We start from the raw sequence: 22444 nt of genomic DNA on the forward strand, positions 1-22444 counted from the left end.
TTTAGGGAAAATATGTTTAATAATTTATTTCTAAATAATAATAATTTATGTATGTATATATAATAATTGAAACATGACTGCATATTTTAAAATACTAGTCCACTAAAACACAGTCAATACAGGATGTGAGGTTTATATTATTGGATATTTATCATGAGTGCACATTTACTATGTCATTGCAAGTTATGTAATAATAGCTAGGCATGACTGGAAGGTCAATACAATAAAAAATAATAAATATATATGTAAATATAGTGTTATGAAACTTAAGTAACTTAGACTAAACACTTATATTTTAATTTTATGTTACGTAGTCGTGTCAGCATGAAAAAAAGAATAATTTATATTTCCTTTTTTTTGTGTGACAGTTATGAAGCTGGTCAAGTGACAGACCCCACATAATTAGAGTATAGAAAATAACAAAAATATAAAGTATTACTGAAAACAAATGTTTGAAATGTGTTTAGGGAGGTTTTAGAGATTATGCAAATAATATAGATGTTTGGGACAAAGAATAGTTTTTTAATCATAATATAAAATCACTTTGCAGTCAGACTAGTAACAAAACAATTTTCACAAACAAATCTTTAATAAAAGCATTTCATTAAAAATATGATTTTTTATGCACAAAAACATGAAAGCTTTATTAAAACTCTACTAAAATCTGTGAAGATACACATGCTGTATCAAACATTATAGTGCAAATACTTAACACATGCAAATGTGTAAATGAACTCATATATGTTATGAGCTGAGCCCATCATGAAAGGGTTAAAGTGTACACTATATTCCAGAGGTGTGATGCATGACTGTATGTTAATATACTGACACTGAAAAGTAGTTGTTAACAAACTCCACAGGTTATACTTAGAATTACTATATGAACAGTGTCACTATGACTAAAGTGAGAACCACAATCTAACCTAATAAGACATTCTTTAATAACTGACTTGTTCACATTTCATAAAATTAAACAAACTGTTCTAGATCAAATTTACTTGTCTCAGAAACTACTTCTTGTTCATTCTTGAAGTTTTGACATTTTAAAATGTCCCTTATCATATTTCCTTTAACAGTTATCATTGTTGACTAATAAAGATTTGGCACAATGAAACAGATGTTTTAATTTTTTGTTTATATATATTGTTTTTATTAAAATGCAGCAAAAAAAATATTCAAAAACTCAACTGTATTTGTTATACAACCATTATAAGTTATGTCCTTAGTTTTTGTGTCAACCATGTTACTGTGAGGAAAGATGCCTGAACATAAATTACAGGAACAAGTGAGTGGTCCCCATTCAGCAGGTGGTGTTGTCAGAGTCAATGCTAGACATTTTGGGGGACCCTCAATTAACAGCCAAATGTTCACTCGAAGAATTGTGCAATAATTCACTTTGAGGTTGGTATATTTCACATATTTAAGTCAACATTGTTAACACAGCAACATGCTGAAAGAATAGAGCTTGTAAATATAATTTTCAATAATGCATTTTGTTGAAGATCCTGATAAAGTTGTACATGTGGTTGAGCAACAATAGGAATGGTGTATGTATGTGTAGTCATGTTAACAATAAATATGTCAATGCTGTTATGGTCAGTTATGCTACCTTAAATAGTCAGAGTTTACAGATTTAGTAACATTGTTGACAAAATTTATTGTATTACCTTTCAGTTAATTGTATTATGGCATAAAAATAAAAGTGTGTCTATAAGAAGCAAGAATGGTGCTTGTTGTGCATTATATAAGAATGAGAAAAGACAGGACACAGACCAGAAGCAGCAGGGACCAGCAACAACAGAGAAGACAGGTCTAGGAACACAGCCAGCAGAGAAGGGACATGCAGAATCTTTAGTTAAATATGGAATACTGGAAAAGGAAGTGGATGGAGAAACATTCTTGGACAAACATGTTGTTGTGTCATATGATGGTGTGCCCTACCCAGGAATAGTCCTGGATTTTGATGAACAAGATGTGTTCATTAAATACATACACAAAATTGGACACAACAGATTTTACTGGCCCAGGCCGATTGAGGATGTGTGCTGGTATGCAAATGAAAATGTTCTTGCCATAATTCCCGAACCATGGTGTGTGGGAAGTTGCCATTGTGAAATTGATCCCAAAATATGGGAAGATATACTGAAGCATATGTCAAAATACCATTAACACTTTTGAATGACATTTTAAAATTCAATATGGATAATCAAGGTTACACTTTAATGTGAAGGCCAAGATGGTATTTAATTTAAATGTTTAAACCAATGAGATGTTTTGTCAACTGTTCTACTTTTCTTTACACAATAAAGATATGACTTTTCATACTTTTTCATACTTGACATGTTCCAAATTAAACAAAAGAAGCTTGTTGTAGTAATTTGATTACATGAAAGGTATGTGATAGAGATGAAGTAGAGATAAAGAGATACTTCAATCATATGATTATGCAAATAATATTGTCAACTATGTAACATACAGAGCACTGTATTATTTTGTTCTTGATTTAGATTATTTCATGATCTTTCAAAATCCAATTATATGTTGCATCACTTTTGTCTACCTGGTCAGTTTTGAGGAAATTATTTCCTGTTTATGTCGACAAATGCCGAATTTTTTACCAAACTGTCAACTACGTTACTGTCAATTATGTTACTGATGTCATCAGTGATGTTACCTCTACTTATTTGACTATTTTTTATTAGCTGATTTACGCAAACTGTACTGTGTTATTGAGATAATAACAAGTTAAATATGCAGTAAATATTTAAATCTAAAATTCTCTTGTACCAGCAATAGAATTGTTTTAAAAATTAAAATTACTATCAAGTAAATCCACTTTTGTATGAAGTGCATACATATTTATTGTGGTACCGTGTTAGTACAGATTTCCTTATGTATAAATTAATGTGAGAAAATGTGTTGCTGTAATTCTCATTTACAAACAAAAGAAAACAATCCATTTTTATAAAAAATAAAGAAGTAAACAGTTTATTAAACTTGGTAACCGAGTTGACAAATACTTTGGATCCCAATCAATAAAAGTCTCTCCAACAGATGCTTTGAACATTGAAAAGTGATGTCCTATGACATGTGTGTAATTCTCAATGATGCTATTACTTTTTGCACAATAAATCTTTTTATTATAATTGGTTTTTATTTTGTCTATGTTGTTCATGTAATTTTACTCCATTTTGAGAATGACTGACGTACAACAGCAAAACATGCGGGTACTTTATATAATTTCACACAGGAATTTTAATTCAAATATTTCATTTCTAGTGATCTTTCCTTAACAAATGTTCTTTAAAAAAAAAAAAAGTTTGCTGAATTTTTATGTAACTCCTGTCATACATATTGTTGTTCTAGGGGGCATGATAACATTACAGTTTTGGAGCTCCATATGCATCTGGCATCCTTTCAATAGAAAATCTGAAAAAATTAAAACTTTCTCATATATATCTACCACACAATATATATTAGCAGAATTAGCTATATTTTTTACTTGATATCAGTTGGAAAGAGATATCATAAACAGAAATGATGAAGAAACTTGTACAACTGAAATGTATATCTCTATGTAATTGGGTTATGTTAAATATTATTCCATACAAAATTACTGATTAATTCCATTGATGTAAGTGATTTTTTATACAGTGACCTCTGTAAGTCAGACTTGTAAATCTATAGACTTACAAGTTCAAGGATTTCTAGTAAAATGTCCTGTTTAAAAAATTTATCCCAACTTTACATGTGACAAAATCTTTTGTTTTAGGTTTTATTACTGCAGATATATGACAAAATAAAAATAGATATTTGTATTAAATGATGTGACATACACTTTAAACTGAAAAACTGGTTGTTTAATGTAAATATTCTCAAGTATTTCCAGCTCTAACATAGCTAACATTCTATTAGATGATATGACACACTCTGCATTGAGAAGCTGCTTGTTTTATGTAAATATCCCCAACAGCTAGCATTTACTCTCTAGTAACATAAACTGATGAAATCATTCAATTGTTTTCTTTTGTAAACATACACCTTGATACTTGGGCCACTGTTTGTTCAAAATTGGTACATCTTGAGAATACCAAGTTATATATATATATATATTTAAACTTGTATAACTACAGCAATGAAAACTTAAAGAAAAACTACCACTGCCCATACAATACTTGATAAGTTACAAAAATACCAATAAACATGTACATACACAAAATGGCCCATCACTGTTATCATAAGACCCAAAGCATTATCCATTTATACCACATATCTACTTATTATTATATCCTTTTAAAAAGACCCAAAGCGTTATCCATTTATACCACATATCTACTTATTATTATATCCTTTCAAAGAGAGCTTTCAATTCACATACCTGTGTTGATATAAATACATAATTGGAACTCCTGGAATTTTTCGTATTCTTCTCTTCAAATCTTTGTCACATGTAGCAACAATGTAACATTTGTGCTAACAGTACACAATTAATAATATTATTTCTTTCCTGGTAAATAAATACCAGATTAAAAAAAAAATTATGTAAACCAAAAGCAATAAAAGAGAATATAATTCATTACAGTATAAAAAATCTTTAAAGAAATTTATCAGGTAAGAATAAAATTCCACACTGTCTGTCTTGTGCTATTTAACATACCAAATAATACTCTCTTGTTAATACAAGAACTATGCTATTGCAAAGTCACCTGAAAAATCACTCATCACCACAGGAACATTTTAAAAATACCAATCATAACTCACAAAACAACTATAATTAAACTGTCTGGTTTATAAGCTACAGATTTAGATAACAATGACTGAATAAATACAGAATGTGTTACAAACTTCAACTTCTCTACACTAATCTATGTTTTATATGGTTAGTTGGAAGAAATATATGGGTGAGAATTTCTTTTCTAATTTCATGTGATTTAAACAGCACACTCAATCTTTTCAGGTTTTCTTTACAGAGACACAATACTAATAAGGTAAAATTTATTTTTTATCTGATCTAACGTAACTTCTTAAAGGAGTAGTTAGGTAATGTTTTCAATAACATACAGTAAGACTGTGCACATGTATATATAATGTTTTATGTTAGTTTTAATTGCTTAAATAAAATTTACTAGTGCATGACATCATTCATTCATCACATGATTGTACTGTTGAGGTAAAGTTGCTACATGACGTATTATGTCACCCAAGCAAACAATTTAGTTGTCACATCCTCAGGAAGTACAGGTAAAGTGGGTTGTGCTATATAAATTTAATACAACCGAATAGAAAACACTTGTAAATTTTATTAGAAAAAATGCTTATAACCAAAAAATAAAACAGCAATTATTTAAACAAAAATGAGCTCAATACTGTTTTATCAAATAATTGAAAGGCACTGATGATATCAAATATACCACAAAATATTACTTGAAGTTCATAGATTACTATTCAAACAAAAATAATTATTTTATTGTTACAGTAACACTTGTTTATTTTATTAACCATGTTAAATCCATATGCTTCTTACTACACTTTGATTTTCAGATTTTGAACTTATCTTCTTATCCTACAACATTTAATCTAAGAGCCAGTGAGGTAACAATGAACTTACTTGAGTTACCCTTTGAACAAGACAGTCATCTGCATAAGTTCCTTTATGAAGGCATGGTAACCTCTCAAATCTTGGATCTTTGGCTATTCTGTTAACCAGTAATTATTTATAATTTAAGAACATTTCTTAAAAATAATTTAGTAGTTTCATATTCTAAATAGGCTTACTCTTATAATATTTAATACAGATGTGATTTTTCAGTCACTTTTTACACCTTACTCATAAATTTGATACAAATATATTTAAATAATGCTATTTTCTAATTTTTTACCTTTTTGCTATTTTTATATCACCTACTAGAAAAATTAAAAGATATTCTACTTTCTATCTTGTAATAAACTACTTATTGTAAATGACAAAGTTTTGTTGAAATGACAATGATGTGCATCAAAAGCTCTACAGTTTTTCAACTACTGACACATTTTTACTGTTATACAACAACTTATAAAGAATAAAACAAAATATTTATTCCTTTCTGACTAACTGTTTCATATTTTTTTAGGTTTTATCCTAAAGCATGGGATACTGATGCAAAAAAATTACTAAGCTAAAAGATGCAAGAAACTCTAGAACAGGTTATATTCTGCATACCAGAAAACAAAATTTAAAGAATATGCAATATGACTTTTTTGCAAATGAAATTCAGGAATAATATATTGACATAAATTAGTACTGTTCAATAAACTTAAATTCTGTGCAAGTATATAAAACATGTTCAATCTTAGAATTCAAAGTGTGCTATGATATACACTTTTATTTTAGGATTATGCAGTTCTGTTATTGTACACTCAAATACTATAGACAAAATGTTTTTGAATTGGATATTGCTACCACCAATAGGTTTATGAATGTCTTATATAAATATCCTGAAGTAATTAAGCAAGTTTTATATTCTGAATCATAAGACATGCCATTAAATGCCACCAAAAATATAGAACAAGTCAATTTAAAAAAAAATTACTAAACTAAAAAATAACTGAATTATATCCTAAGTTCTACATACTTGAGAGCAACTCTGTACTTGCTTCCTAGTTTTTCAAGTTCACCCAAAACACAATCAGTCACATAGGGAATACCTGAAAATAGTAAACAATTTATTTCATAACAAAACTACAAGGAATTACAAATATACAGTAATATGACAAACTAAGTACATTCAATATGCTGAATTAATACCATGTTCCCAGAGTATGATATAAAAATTATGAATACCAAGCAGTAAAGATAATTACATTTTCCTACTATGAATAAAACAGGAAACAATAAACTAAATTAACTTCTTCTCATCAGATAACAATTTACAGCAAAAAACTTTACACTAAACCTTCCTTCTCTAATCATCATAACAAAGTAGTAAAGTGAATTCACTTTCCTTCTTCATAACAATTAATGTTTTCATAATGATTATCAAATTGTACAACAAAAAATGCATTAAATCCTACTACCCATAGTAAAATTTAGAACAATAAACCTATACATTTTTCAATTATATTAACTGGCCATTTCATTAGGAAACTTAGCACTCTAAATACTTGCATGATATTACTCTTAAGCATTGAAACAGTTCATATTACTCTGTGAGACAACAGACATTCATATATCAGGAATGTTATTAATTAAAACCATTTCTGTGACCATCTGTTCAGCCCTTTGTTATCAGTCTATTAAGAGTGTGAACTGACACATAAAACATCTGGCTGCTAAACACTGGTAATGGATTGCAGGAAGGTTACTGGATAAAACTGTTGAAAACAATCAATAAACTGTCACCCTAATGATTACTTTCAAATTGTACCAAGTGAAAAAAATTATATCAAGTGTCAAACATCAACCAAACAGTAAACATTACTTTTCTCATATGAGAAATGTATTTACTGGTGCTTACAGCACAATCAGTTCAACAATGAATGATCACAAATGTGTAAATTGGTCTGATGATTTGTTTCACATACTAATAAAAAAGTAACAGCAAAGAAAAAAGTCACAAGACATTTTATCTTACCCATACTAATCTAAGAATATAAGATGCTAGAGGTGATATGATGAGAGAAATGTTATTGTGAGTAAAAAGAATGAATAGGATCTAGAATTTAACAAAAGGTTTTACTAATCAAGTCTATCCCATAATGCTTTATTGCAAACAAAAACTTTTCCAAAGTGACAGTGAAAAAGTTAACAACACTTGTATGTCCAAGCAATGTTTCTAGTACCATGATGGTGACCATAAACAAATGCTTCAGTCAATACAGGCACTTGGTCTTAATATAATTAAGTTATTTAGGAATACTGTTGTATCTAATAAAATATACTCTTCAAAAAAAGAAATGCAAAAGGCAAAATGTGATACAAATTGTTAACAAGTTTATTCCGGGTAGTTCTGTATGACATGTGTGAAACTTTGCACATTCACTGCTGAACATCCAAAGTCTGCAAAGGTGAAGTCCACACTCACTAGTTGAAGTTTAACGTCACTCAACATCAATAAAGAGTATGCCCCGTGAGCATCAATAACTGCTTGGCATCTCCTGTCCATGGAAGAGATGAGATGACGAATTACATCCTGTGGAATGGCTGTCCACTCAGCCTGCAAAGCTGCTGCAAGCTGAGGTAGAGTCTGCAGTTGAGGTTGTCGCTGTCGCAGACGTCGGTCCAACTCGTCCCAAAGATGTTCAATGGGGTTTAAATCTGGTGATCTGGAGGGCCAGGGAAGAACGTTGATGTTGTGATGTCTCAAGAAGACAGTGGTGAGTCGGGCTGTGTGAGGTCAAGCGTTGCCATGTTGAAAAACGTTGTTCATGTTCACCATGATGGGTTGCACATGGGGCCTAAGAATCTCATAGACGGTTGCGTATGGTCTGATTGGAAATTCTATGCAGCCCTGGTATGGTTGAGGCAGTAGACGTCACAGTGGTGGTCCTATCCCGAAGGTGACGTAACCGGATGTTGCGATCTTGTCACATGAGATCTGCCAGATCGTGGACGGTCATGAGTTGATCCATGCTGTTGGTGATGATTCCATAGCCTTGTGATGGTGCTTGGGTGGACATTCACAGCTCTGGCAACATCTGATCGAGATTCGCCTGCTACCAAGTGACCAATGGTGTTGTTGCGTTGTGCTTCAGTCAGTCTTGGCGTAACTGTATTGCGTGTCGGTGGCTTAACACTGAGTTATGAAAACTGAGAACCCGTCACTTTTATAGGGATTTTGCACATGTTGCACTTGCAGAACATGCAGATCTCTCAAACAAATTTATTGGACACGCATGTGTTTTGGTGAAAAATCTGATGTTTTCCTCCGTTTTCAAAGTGCACAACTTTTACTGTCATTTTGGTCTGACAATCAGTGCCTTAACACGTGTAACATCACATACTCTGAGCTTGTAACGTTATTACATATATTTCTCTTTAAAAAAATATCCCTTTTGCTTTTCTTGTTTTGAAGAGTATACTTTACTGTTTCTTCTACTAACTCTTAAAAAATAGTCTGAGTTTAGCTTAAAATGTTAGTATTTTTCAGTGTGCATGTATGTGTAGGTAGATTTTCACATATAAGACAATCTGTAACAACCTTAATATGTGCATTTGTCATATACAGACTAATAATTCTTTTTTCTGTCACCTAAACTATCCCACAGTCAATGTCACTACAGAAGTATGCAATGTTGACTGTGAAGTGGGACATGTAATGTAGGAAGTGAATGTAGTATGAGAGAGATACCATTTCTGGTTTTGAATATAGTGGCAAGCTCTTTCAGAACTTTAAATAATTCAGAGTATAGTGCCTTCCCTAGGCCATGCTTTGATTTGTTTAAGATAAAAATAATTTATTTTTACTTATAATTTACTATTGTTACTGGTCTCTTTCCTATTCAGCTAGGTTTGAATTCCATAAAACATTACTTTTTGTTATCTATGGTTTCCATTGTTACCTGAATGTAGTCATTGTATCTGAGAATAGTTTATTCAGAAGGTTAGTTAAATTATAGCTGTTTGTATTCTGAAATGTACATTTCAAATAAACATGAACATCATCACAAAAAGGTTTGTTTAAAGAACGTTTCACCAATGGCAAACGTATTAAGTTTCTATGTACAATTTTTTTAATATTTCTTATCATAAAAGTCAATAAAATGTAAACATTACAGACTCATTAAGTTAAATGACATTAAATGACAAAAGAAATGAAAAAAATATCTCAGAATACTTGATATTCTACAGAAAAGCAACTACACACACACACACACACACAGTGTTTGGATGACTGTATCCAACTGTAATTACATTTTTCTTGTCATGGGTAACATACAAGGCAAATCAAATTAAGTTTTCTTTCTACTCAAAATAAATTTAAAATAAGAAACTTACTAAATTTTTTCTTATTATAATCTATATATAAAACAATAAAATAAAATGGTTTATCCTATTCAGACTAAAATACAAAACAAGAATCTTCATTATATTTTAATTTTATGAATAATATATGAGCCAATTAATAAATTAGAATAATAATAATAATTAAATTGTCATGGTGAATAATACAACAAATAAAAATAAATAAAACAATTAACTCTCCTACACTGGATGAAATACAAACAGATGTCATTACGTTTTCTGTAATAGACATTTTATTCAAAACGAACGTATTTAAATTTTATTACAAGAAATATAATACAAAACAATAAACTTGATTAACTATTTATATTATGTATAAATTACAAAACAGCTTTCTTAACATAATTTATTTATTGTAAACAATAAGTGTAATTAAATGTTATTACTATGAAAATTATATACAAACCATCTCACGTGATGTTTCCTGTTAGGTATAAAATAAAATACAATTTTTATTTTGGATATCTGCAAAAAGCTACACAACATTTATCTGCACTAGCCATCTCTAATTTTGAACCAACTAGCGAGAAGAAAGACAACTAGTCAACAGCCTCCATTGCCAAATTTTGGGTTACTCTAATCAAATAATGAGAGTTCATTGTAATTCTTTTAACAAAACTAAAGCCTCAAAGTACACAGAAGAATCTTGCAGCAACAGAATTTGAACAATGGCCTTCAGATTCACAGTGCATCACAATAAACAGAACACTACACCCATCCCATTGAATACGACAAACTAATTAAATTTTTGTATGATGTTTAAAATATGAATGTGAACTAAACTGCTCATAGTCAGAGTAAAATACAAAACAACAAAAGTATAATTACAATAATTATTATGAAGAGTATACAAAAATAAACTTATCTAACTTGTATTACCCACAATCAAATGCAAACTTTCTTAAATTATCCTAACATGTAAAAAAATACAAATTAGAAACATGAAATGACTGCTCCTTTAGGAAATAAGAGAAAAAACCTCAACAGCTAAATCATTTGAAATTCTTTTAAGAAAGATTAAATTAATCTATGAAACCATTTTCCCCCTTTTTGTTTTGTGTGTGTGTGTGTGTGCATGCCATAAATATCAAACATGAGGTGCATGTATACCTACACCCTTGTGCAAATTAATTGAAACAAATGGCCATTTTACAATATTTTCAGCATGGCGGCCGGTGTAGGTTTGCTGGACCCGCTGATTTCCTTTAATAGTCATTTTTACACACAGATGGTGTCATTAGCTGTGTTTTGCAGTGCAGTCAATCTATTTTTAGGATATATGACAAAATTTTGAGGAATATTACGTCATTCCAAATTGCGTTAGAAGAGCAAGGAGACCAGTCAAAAAACAACTTCTTACCAACTCAACGAAAAAAAAAACCGTATCAATAGGGTCTGAAATACAAGAACTGGATGCAAGAACAATGGAAGAAGGTGTTATTCAGTGACAAGACTCATTTCTTCGTACAGGGTCAAAGAAGTCTGCATGTTCGCAGATCTCCAGGTGAGAAACTTCGAGAATCTCACATCAATCAGTTTGTAAAACATCCCTTGAAGAAGATATTTTGGGGCTTTTTCAGCTACTATAGCATCAGAGGCTTACATATTGTAGAAGGTATGATGCAAGGACCACAGTATATTGAAATTTTGCAGAGAAGAGTTGTTCCAGAATTGAAAAAGAGATTTCCAGATGGATCTGGCATTTTTCAGCAAGATCTGGCTCCATGCCACACATCGAAACTTGTGAAGAATTTTATGACTACAACGTGAATAAAGGTGCTTAACTGGCCCGGAAACTCTCCAGACTTAAATCCTATTGAAATTCTTTGGGGGATTTGAAAAGAAAGACTTCGGGGAAAAGACTGTACTATGAAAGATAAGCTAATTGGGGCCATAATTGAGGTGTGAGTCAACTCGTGGACTCGATGCCAAAGCGAATTATGATATTCTGAAAAATAAAGGCGGACATATCATGTATTAATTTGTGAGTAATTTTTGGATTCTCAGAAATAAAATGCAAAAAATTGAAAAAAAATAATTTTCCGTCTTGTTTCAATTAATTTGCACAAGGGTGTAATATGATTCCTTTGGTCATTAGGACCTCTATCAGCCTAACCTCAAAATGAAATTCTCTTAGGCAGTGTTAAAGTAAATAAAGCTATAAGATCTTCAGCATGGTCAAATACATCAACTGCAAGGGTTTGACTTCCTGAGTCCAAAACTGTAGTTAGTGCTCAAGTTGGTCAAGAGATAACTGAGCTATGCACTAAACATTTGTACTTGAAAAAACAACAAAAACTCATTCTATAAGCTGCTATATCATGGTTAAAAGTTATATATAGTTAAAAATAGTATACAAATTAAACTCTTCAGACTTTTCTTTGACAGAACTCAAACTAATAAACTTGCTTTTCCTACTTTCAAAAAGTACATAACATTAAACAAATGAATTCCTTCTTTTTAGAATTTATAAAAATAGTGAATTAACTTAATCTTCTATTGCCACAAAAACAAACTGTACAATATATTGTATAATTTTTCCAAAATAATATATAGAAATGCACTATTATACAAAGAGTCCTTTGTAAAATTATACAAACAGTTCAACTTTAAGACCAAAATAAGCATATACACATGAAAATTACTTACACTTAGCATATAAGCAATCCATCATAGACTGTATAATATCCAGTTTATTTTTTATGGAAAAGTTAATGAAGTTGGTATCCATAAGTACATGAAATGGTGGACCTAACTGGGTGTTATACTTGAAGAAGAGAGCAGAAGAATACTGAGGCCTGTTACAGTTCATGGAAGGAAAAAGTTAATTTAATAAACATTAAAACAGGCCCTTATTTATTACATGACTATAAACAGTAAAATTCATATGAAATTATTGACATTTTTATAACAAGTTCACTAAGATGATTACTCATATCAATTTACTGAAGGTTTTAATTTTTGAGATTGTGACAAATAAAAAACTTATTTTAAATCCCACGTTACATCTAAATACCTTAGTAAATGACCATAGCTAAGTATACTTTCGAAACAAATATTAAATAATTCTACAAACACAAACAGAAATTGATAAAATACATTACAATTAAAATATTACACACACATGAATAATTTTGGATATGAAATATAAAAAGATATAAATGTCTGAATTTAGAAACTTTGTGATTTCACAAGTGAGAACAATAAGGAAGGTGAATATAAAAAATCACTTTTTGTAAGTTTCAACATTAATATTTATAACAGGAAGACCTGGAGAAGTCAGAAATGATAACTTAAAAAAAACAAAAAAACATGAAAATGCTGATACGTGAAAATACACTCCAAGTCCTGGATTTTAAACCCAAGAATAGAAACCATCTCTTGCTACTGTTCTTTTATAAGGCTACATACTATAAGTACATTTTGATTTTCCACCATCCAAATAAAATAAGTTTATTAGAATAATCTTTATTTTTTTCTTTCCATTAGAGAAATATTAAGTAAACATGACATTTGACCTGAAAAACTAAGAAATGGATTTGGAACAGTTACCAACATTCCACAATTTAGACAAAAAAGCCATAAAGAACAGAAAATGAGGGTGACAAGTTAGTTGTACCCTACTGATTATCAGAACTGTGGATATTTGTTGAGGTTATAATTTTCCTATATTAAAAAATGTGTTTCTGATATTGTACTTCCCTCCTCTCACAAGATTAGATGGGATCCCACATTGCTTAGGTGAAAGGAGATAACAGACATACCCCCAGAAAACATCTGAAGGATACTTCCATAGATGAGAGATTCAGACCAGAAGGTCTGAAGAGGGGAACTGCACCACTTTTGAGCCAGGTGTGCTCTTTGCCTATGTGTGGAGTGTGTAAGATATTAGGGTGGAAAATGAGAGAAACACATTTGAGTGGGAGAGAATGTGGTAGGGAAGTGATCCTAACTAGAGAAAAATATTGTATCTCTATCCCACAATGAAAAAAGTGGGTAAACAAGGATGCACCCCTGGGTATAGAGACTAAGGCACTGCATACTGTACTTGGTAAGTCAACTGCATCCAAAACTTCTTTGGGAGTTACCAATGTATACTTGAGGATAGGATGAGGATTATACCATCTTCACCTTAAATCTCGGAACCAGTGAATTAAGAACCACTCCAATTCCCAGGTATGACACAAGGATTAGCTCTAAGCTATTAATCCAGGTGCTTGACAGAGAGTATTGAAAGGATGTCTACCATATACAATCAACTCCACCAACCATGAAATATTATGAACTGTAATAGTGGTTTGTAATAGAGATTGCAGAGGAATTTGCTAAAAACTCTTACAGAACATTTGAACAAAAACCCTCATAAAAAGCATATTTGTTCTTGAAACAACACTCAAAAGTTCCTTTCTCATTAGTTAAAACCACCTAAACATTCATAATAAGCAAAATAAGTGATTTCATGATGGTTAGATAAAATCAAAATTTTCCCATTTGTTCATATTATTATGATTATTATTCAGTGATGTCGAGTTATTATTATTGTTTCAAAAGGCTACAGCAAAATCAGTTGGCTCTAGGTTTTGCACCAAAACACCCAGTTGAACTCTATACAAAATTTACATGCATAAAGCAGCACAGAGGCACAATTTTTTCCACAACATAAAGTTTGGTGAATAAAATGGCATTATTAGCCAATCACACAAGTGAGCTTTTCCTAATGTATTCAGCCCCTTTTGAGAATTGTACCAACATTTCTCTGCCACAAATTACAATGTTTTTAAATAAAAGATGGACTAAAGATTTTTGTGTGGGGTTCAAATGCTCAAGTTTGTAGTGAGGGTGTTTACCAATAATTCTGTTTTCCATTAGAAAACACAGGGGTTTGGTTTAAGTTGGTTGTTTGAAGAAATGTTTAGTTGTTTGAACAACTGTTAAAACTGATACCTGGGTTAGCTAGAGGTTTTATTGCACAATTAAGTTGATTTGATTCAACATTATTTCTAAGTTATTAGAGGTTTTCAATGTCATTTTAAATACATGACTGCAACAACATATGACAATATACAATTATTCAATGTAGTAGATATTTTATCAGGGAAAATAAACTAACTTATAATTAGTACATGGACTAGATATTAAATTATTTTCACCAGATAATTAAAAAGAACCTGCTAACAAATTAATAGCAACACAACAGCAGCATGTTTAATAACTACTGACACAAAATAAAAGTATAGATTTAAAATCATTTTTTAAAATATTCATACTTACACTTCTTTAACATTTACTTGATTTGAGTCAGGAATTTTAACCTTTTTTGGCTGTAAACGGTCTTTTTCCTTACTAGGAAACAAAATAAAAATAACCTATTAGTACAAAAACGTTTATAATCTAACATTCATATGAATGCTCTTTGCCAATTATTTATAATATGCACAAATTTTGTTTTAAATATATTCATAACTACATACAAGTACAAAACATTTTTTTGTTTAAATTGAAATGATCTATTTTTTTTTCATTTTCTGTAAGTTAATAAAACAAAGGCCCATTATAAAATAAAAAACATCTAGTAAATTAAGAATAAAATACATTCAAAATACTTTGTAGGACTATATTTATAATGATGTGGTATTCATGTTCAAAGGTTGTTCTAATTATTTTCAATACATCTGTATATGCAGTTTTAGAGGTAGTACAATAGCTTTTCATTGTGACTATGACTAAATTGCAATTATGAATACAGTGCTTTACAGAAATGACAGGGCATTACATTAAATATAAAACTAATTTTGACAAACTTTTTTACTATTTACTAAATACAACAGTTTTAAAAACAGCAGAATATTTGTATTGTAGTTATTTTCACATCTATGACACCATAATAATGAACTTGAAGAGCCTCAATTTTAATAACTTATTTTTAAAACATTAAAATTACTTTTATATCACACTTTACATTATAAAAGTACTTCAAAATCCTTTAGTTATGAAGAAGAGATGAGTTTAGAAGCAAACAAATTATTAAATAAGTAGCTGTTAAGTACATGTTGAATCAATGACAAGTTTAAATTCATCTTATGATGAGAACATACATGTGAACACCAATGTCTTTAGCTCAAGCTGCTACTTACATTCTTGTGTCTCGAAGATTTATCATCCTCTTCATTTGAGCAAACTTTATCCTTTTCACTTTAGGCTGTGAGAATTATAGAAAAAGTAACAACTGTTACAGCTTCCCAAAGATACATTGCCCGAGTTTAGTTTATACAAAACATCCAAATAAATCAGTAAAACAATGAAATTGTGACATCAATACTGATACACTGCTTCAACTGCACTAAGATATCAACTAATGTGACTCTTAATGAGACACTACAGTACTTACTGAAAGCACTATGAACATTTTTTTTTCAAATACTATTTATTAAAAATGATTTGAATTACCAAAAGAAATTTTGGTATAAATGTAGTATTCTTTTCTGCAAAAGTTAAGATGAAAGAAGCACTTAGAACAATCTGCTTTATTTAGCATTACAGTACTATTCTTATTAAAATAAGTTTAAAGCAACACATATGACTGCATGAATTGTTTACAGTAAGACACATGTCATATATATACAGATATATCCTTAAATTGTATCATGCATACCAAGCATTTAAATAAGATTTTGGCTTTATGTTCACACTTCAACTTTGCAGAACATGACAGAAGCAAACCACTCAAAATTCAAAAGACACGAGACCACAGGCAAGTATGTGGTCTATCATTTTGTATTTTTTTCCCACTTACCAACTGACAAGTTTATATAATACCTTAATACAGCTAACAGTAATGTGAGGGTTAATATCATTTGCAAAATTAACTAATTATGAATCTATTAACATCATTAAAGTAACTGAGTAAAAGGTCATGCTCAAGCATTGAGCTATGAAGAACCACTTCTGTACAAGATATACTCAGCACCCAGTGGGGAAACAGGTGTTGCATACACAGATGGAAAGTGAGAGAAGCACAACCAAAATCGTAGAGAAAGTTATTTGGGTTGGAATACAAATGACAATATATTGGAATCTCAATCATGTAGAAGACAGTCAGTCAGAGAACTATCTCCAAATAGGAATGTGAGAATAGATAAAATGGATGTGCTCCAAAGGGTAGTGACTAAGATTTTGTCTTCTTAAATGTTTTTGAACAGAAGTTTCCTAAATATAGTATATTTAGATCAATGTAAACAAGATAGTAAGAATAACATATGTAATGAAGTACTTTACTGAAAGTTTCCAGATTGATAATGTGAACAGTAAACACTGCAAACAAGGAAAGGAAAAAACTAATATTTCTCATTTTTATACAATACTTTTTGAATTACTAAAAATGCATTTGTATTTACAATTGTTGAAAATATCATTTTAAACTACCAACTACAACACCCTATGGATACCACCAAATGGAAGTGGGCTACCTCTAGAAATATATAATAACTGCATCCTCCAGATACAACTGCACAAAAGCTGCCTATAACATCCACTTCTGGGATCCACTGCAAAGAGGTGGAAATCTTAAGGCAAACTGAGTGAAGAAAAGGAAACACAACCAATATTTGTGAGGCTTTGTATTGATTGGTTCAGCTTTAATCTGAAACCATTCAATAAAAATTGACATCCAGGTGATGGTAAGATGAGGGATTCCAATTGAAGAGGTGAATTGCAAGGTGTTGGATCTATTACAAGAAACATCATTATCTGGATAGAACTACACAAAGGCTGGAGTGCAACAGAAGTTGATTTCATCTATTAAATATAACCAACCTTATCTGCCAGACAGAACTTCACAGAAGCTGTATGCAACCTATGCCTCCAGAACCCACCATATAGAGATAGAGCATATTTATTTGTACACAAGATCATCCCCCAGATAGGACCACACAGAAGTTGAAGCTCAATACCACCCTCTGGGCCCTACCACATGGATATGAATTGCATCTAGAAAACATAAGCAAACTAATCCTCTGGATACAATCGTACATAAGCAAAGAGCAACAACAACCTCTGAGACCTACTACATGGAGGTGGGATGCATGACTGGAAAATTGAACACCATCTACACCAATGGAACACTACCACACACCTCTCCACTGAATGGAAGCAAACATTCAGGACTCCTCCATGGAACTCCCATACTCCACTAGAAGAACAAAGGGGATGAAACATGATGAAGTCTGGAAGAATGCCAACACTGGGGACAATGCAATGAGTGACCATAAAAACACTGTTATGAAAAGCAGAACATCACATGGATTAGTATGATTCAGAACAGGCATATTAATGAAGCAAATATGTTGTGATGAAAACTTATTAGCAATCTTGTGAAATACTCCATCTCAAAAGTGTGAATTATAGGTTACGGTATACATCATGGCTATACTGTGTGGATTGGAGACATAAAACAGCATACCTGGATAGACCATGCTCACTACTGAGTAAGATCCAAATCTGAAATGGAACATGCCTATGGAGAGAAAACCTATACTGAAAAGATAACTTGTCCAAAGTTTGAAGGTTGGTTGATTTGGTGTTTTATGACACAAAGCAGCTAGTCTATCTGCACCAAACATCTAGTAAAAAGTTAAAATTAAATTTAGTAAAATTCATAAAAGAAAATTATGGTAAAACAAAACAAAGTTTAAAAAACAACAACATTCTGAAATCTAGTTCACAAAGTTAAGAGAAAAACTACAGTAATACAAGTTGTAAAGTACTTTCTGTAGCATAATTACAATTATTATACCTCATCATAAAGACTAACAGGTAAGTACAAAAGTTTGAAGGATGGCAACAGTCAGAAGGCAGTACCCCAATGAGAAAAAACAGCTGACCAATGAAGATGAACAAATGGAGTGAAGGCCACATGTCTGACTGAATAGTTTCTTCCAATGGATCATGGAGATGAAACTTCAGACAGAAGAAAAAGTGCTCAATCACAGATTTCACATAAATCCAATGACCCTGGAAAACCTCCAAAAACAAACAAATTAGAAAGAGGAGCCATCCAGAAGTTACAAAGACAATTGGAAGGGTGCAGCATGAACCTGTGAAAAAAACAAACTCCTTCCCAATAAGATACCAACAGTAAAAAACCATGTGTGAAGGGATAGGGCTACAAATGACAGTAGCACCAATGAGAAATAGGGTGGGAAAGTGTATCCCATTGAAAATCCCCTCAGAGGAGTTGTGGAGCACCTCACACAGATGATGTATGTTGGACAAGTACTGTAGAAGAGCTGTAAAGGTATGAAAAAGGTGGAAAAGAGGAAGTGGGACAGCATCCCATATGAGCAAAAAGTAACTAATTGCTGAGAATTGAGAAAAAGTTGAGCAGGTTCCAGTAAGCCAGAGCATAAAGATCAAAAGTCCATGGAGAATGAGGTATGCTCATACTAGCCCTCAACTGAGATATGAAGTGTTCATCATGAACCCTCATGTCAGAGGAAGTGAAACAAGAGACCTTAATTTGTGATGACGAGAAACCCACTTGAAGTAAAAATGCATTCTCAAGATGGGTGATATGGGTATTAGCACTTTAATTAAAATGAAATACATAACAATGTTTTGATCTTAGGTCATCTTCAGATAAAGCATACCAGCCGTCTTGAAAATACGAGACCCTAATGAAGAGTGGCATGGGGGGAGGAGAAAAAACTGTGAAAGCAAGAAAATGAAACATACCCCATAAAGCATGTCCAAAAAGCAGAGTTACTCCTAGTAACTTTCATAGGTTTTGTTTGTTTGGAGTTTTGCACAAAGATACACAAGAGCTATCTGCGCTAGTTGTCCCTAATTTAGCAGTGTAAAGCTAGAGGGAAGGCAGTTAGTCATCACTACCCACTGCCAACTCTTGGGCTACTCTTTTTACCAATGAATAATGGGATTAACTGTCACCTATAATGCCCTCATAGCTGAAAGGGTGAGCATGTTTGGCGTGATTGGGGTTCAAACCTGCGACCGTCAGATTGTGAGTCGAGTGCCTTAAACACCTGACCACAAATTTCATAGGAGAAATACAAGAGAGAATGGCATAGGCAGGAAGAAAGAAAAACAACAATCCCCAGTTATTCAGGTTCTTAAATTTATCAAGGGTCCCAACCTTGTTGTAAGTGTATACAATTAAAAACTGCATTTTCTCATTCTTTAGTGGCATAAAATAACTAATCTCCCCCTAGAAAATAATTAATTTGGTACAAAATACCATTCTGAAATTTGTTCACACACTACATTCATGTCATGATTGCATTGAGGCCATGTTGGAGCAATGCTGTGCAAGATATGAAGTTGTTTCAAAAACTTATAAGCACTTTTGTTTATGGCAATTTGCTTAATCAATTGCTTCAAACCCACAGCAGTGAAATATAGTCAGCAAACGGAATAAGTATGACCAATAAAATCATGGGCTCTGTCTTATTGGTAAAAATGTGAAGGTGTTCATAAATAGGTTGTTAGTATGTGCACACTTGTATTTTCAGTAGTTTTATAACATTATTAAATGGGCCTCGAATAGCTGGAGATTGCTGAAAAAAGTATCAAAGTCCTCCTTGTCATGAACAGGTTCAGAAAATGCAGAAGGAACACAAACTGCTCTTGTATGTCTAGTAAAGGGAAATATTTAGTTTATTTCAAAATTGGCCAAAACATAATGTGACTGTGGAAGTGGGACACACGTGGCAGTGAGGTTAAATCATCTATCAGTTTTAATCTCCATTCACCAGTCTTACATAAAGAAATAAACTAAAGGAATAGAAACAGAAATTAGGAGAACAAAATATGAATGCAGGCAGTGAAGGATGAAGGCTTGAGCACCAGATCTCGCTCTCCTAATTTATATTGCTATTCCTTTAATTTTATTCCTTTATCTTATTTCTTATGTAGGACTGAAGAACGGAGGTTAAGACTGATTGGCGGTGGATTTCCACCGCAACGTGGGTCTCAGTTCTTTGGTCATCTCCAAAACCCTGGGTACAGGCTCGAATATGGGATATTATATATATACATCCCATAAACATCGAATGTTCATCTTATATACACAGCCATTTGAACAACAGGTCTACACCTAACATGTATAGCTAGTACCGTTGAAAGATCAAATTTATTGCATACACTGGTACTAGTAATATAACTTACACTATTATCGTAGATCTTTTGGATTACTTTATACAGTAGTATTTATGTATATTGATATTGGTAACCTACCATTTTAATAGCTGATGAAAATATTTCAATATTAATGAAAATTCACCTTTCTTCTCGTCAACTTAATTCTAAAGAAATTGTAATACACTTAAAACCAACCACATTTAAATTAAGACTAACATACTCCACACGAGTACACCTCGACACCTAGTGAAGAGAAAATCATATTAAAAGTTGTAATTCTTAAAAAGTTTATTTTCGTCAGTAAACGTTTTGTGTTTTTTTCCACAAAATATCCATTGCTAACCAGAAAATAAAACCCATAAAATTTCCAGTTCAAAGTCCAATATATAAAAGTTTGATGGCAAAGCGACGAAGGATATTTTTATAAAAATTATTTGTAGATCTTTAACTATTTCTTTAATCGTTGATGAAAAGAGCGGGAAATTTTTAAGAAAATCAAAAATATTTTTTACAAAATGTTTACGTGTGTTTATTTTAAATTTCGCGCAAAGCTACACGAGAACTTTCTTTGCTAGTCGTCTTTAATTTAGCGGTGTAAGAATAGAGGGAAAGCAGCTATTCATCACCACCCACTGCCAACTCTTTTACTGATAAATAGTGGGATTGATCGTGACATTATAACGCGCAAGGCTGAAAGAGCAAGTATGTTTGATGTGACGAGGAATCAAACTCGCGACCCTCAGATTACAAGTCGAGCGCCTTAACCATTTTACGTATGTAAAATGGAATCAATACTGAAAATAAGCTAAACTTATAAAATGAAATGTCGTTAAAAACCAGCGTAAGAGGACATAATTATATATAAAAAAGAAACGTGAACACACATTGCGAAAAAGTAGAGATATTTTAAGTTATTGGGACCATAACACAACGATATAACGCATAACCAAATAAGCCAATTATAACGCAGTTTTAATCACACAATGAAAGTCGAATTTTTTATTATCCTTTTAATCAATGCGTTTGTCAGTTAGAGGTTGCATGGTGCTAATCTAAAATAAGCTTATAGTATATTCTAGATTTTGACATCAAATTTTCTATTTATTTCTAAAGAAGATTACAAATAATAAACATGAAGTTCAGAGAAGCATCGAGGAGACAGTTAAATTATTTCGAGTCGCAGTGCGGACTAGTTAGTGTGTTTTCCTTTAAACCGTAAAGTGGTGCAAATAAGCTTTTTCTTTACGTTAGTATAGTGCATTCAGAGGTATTTGTAAACATAGTCCAGAAGTT

The 22444-nt window shown here is 31.7% G+C and overlaps 1 protein-coding gene across 1 annotated transcript; it reads right to left on the minus strand.

Annotated features, from left to right (window-relative positions):
* Positions 1 to 501: 501 nt before the first annotated feature.
* Positions 502 to 21397, minus strand: Bka (FCF1 rRNA-processing protein Bka). Its single transcript, XM_076462149.1, has 8 exons — positions 21248 to 21397; positions 16135 to 16199; positions 15272 to 15343; positions 12650 to 12798; positions 6612 to 6684; positions 5609 to 5696; positions 4379 to 4473; positions 502 to 3429 (listed from the first exon to the last, which is right to left on the minus strand). The coding sequence occupies exons 1-8, from the start codon at positions 21248 to 21250 to the stop codon at positions 3381 to 3383; spliced, it is 594 nt and encodes a 197-aa protein (XP_076318264.1). The 5' UTR covers positions 21251 to 21397; the 3' UTR covers positions 502 to 3380.
* Between the last annotated feature and the right edge of the window lie 1047 nt (positions 21398 to 22444).

The sequence above is a fragment of the Tachypleus tridentatus genome, chromosome 10, assembly GCF_004210375.1.
Source record: "Tachypleus tridentatus isolate NWPU-2018 chromosome 10, ASM421037v1, whole genome shotgun sequence".
NCBI classification, from domain to species: Eukaryota; Metazoa; Arthropoda; class Merostomata; order Xiphosura; family Limulidae; genus Tachypleus; species Tachypleus tridentatus.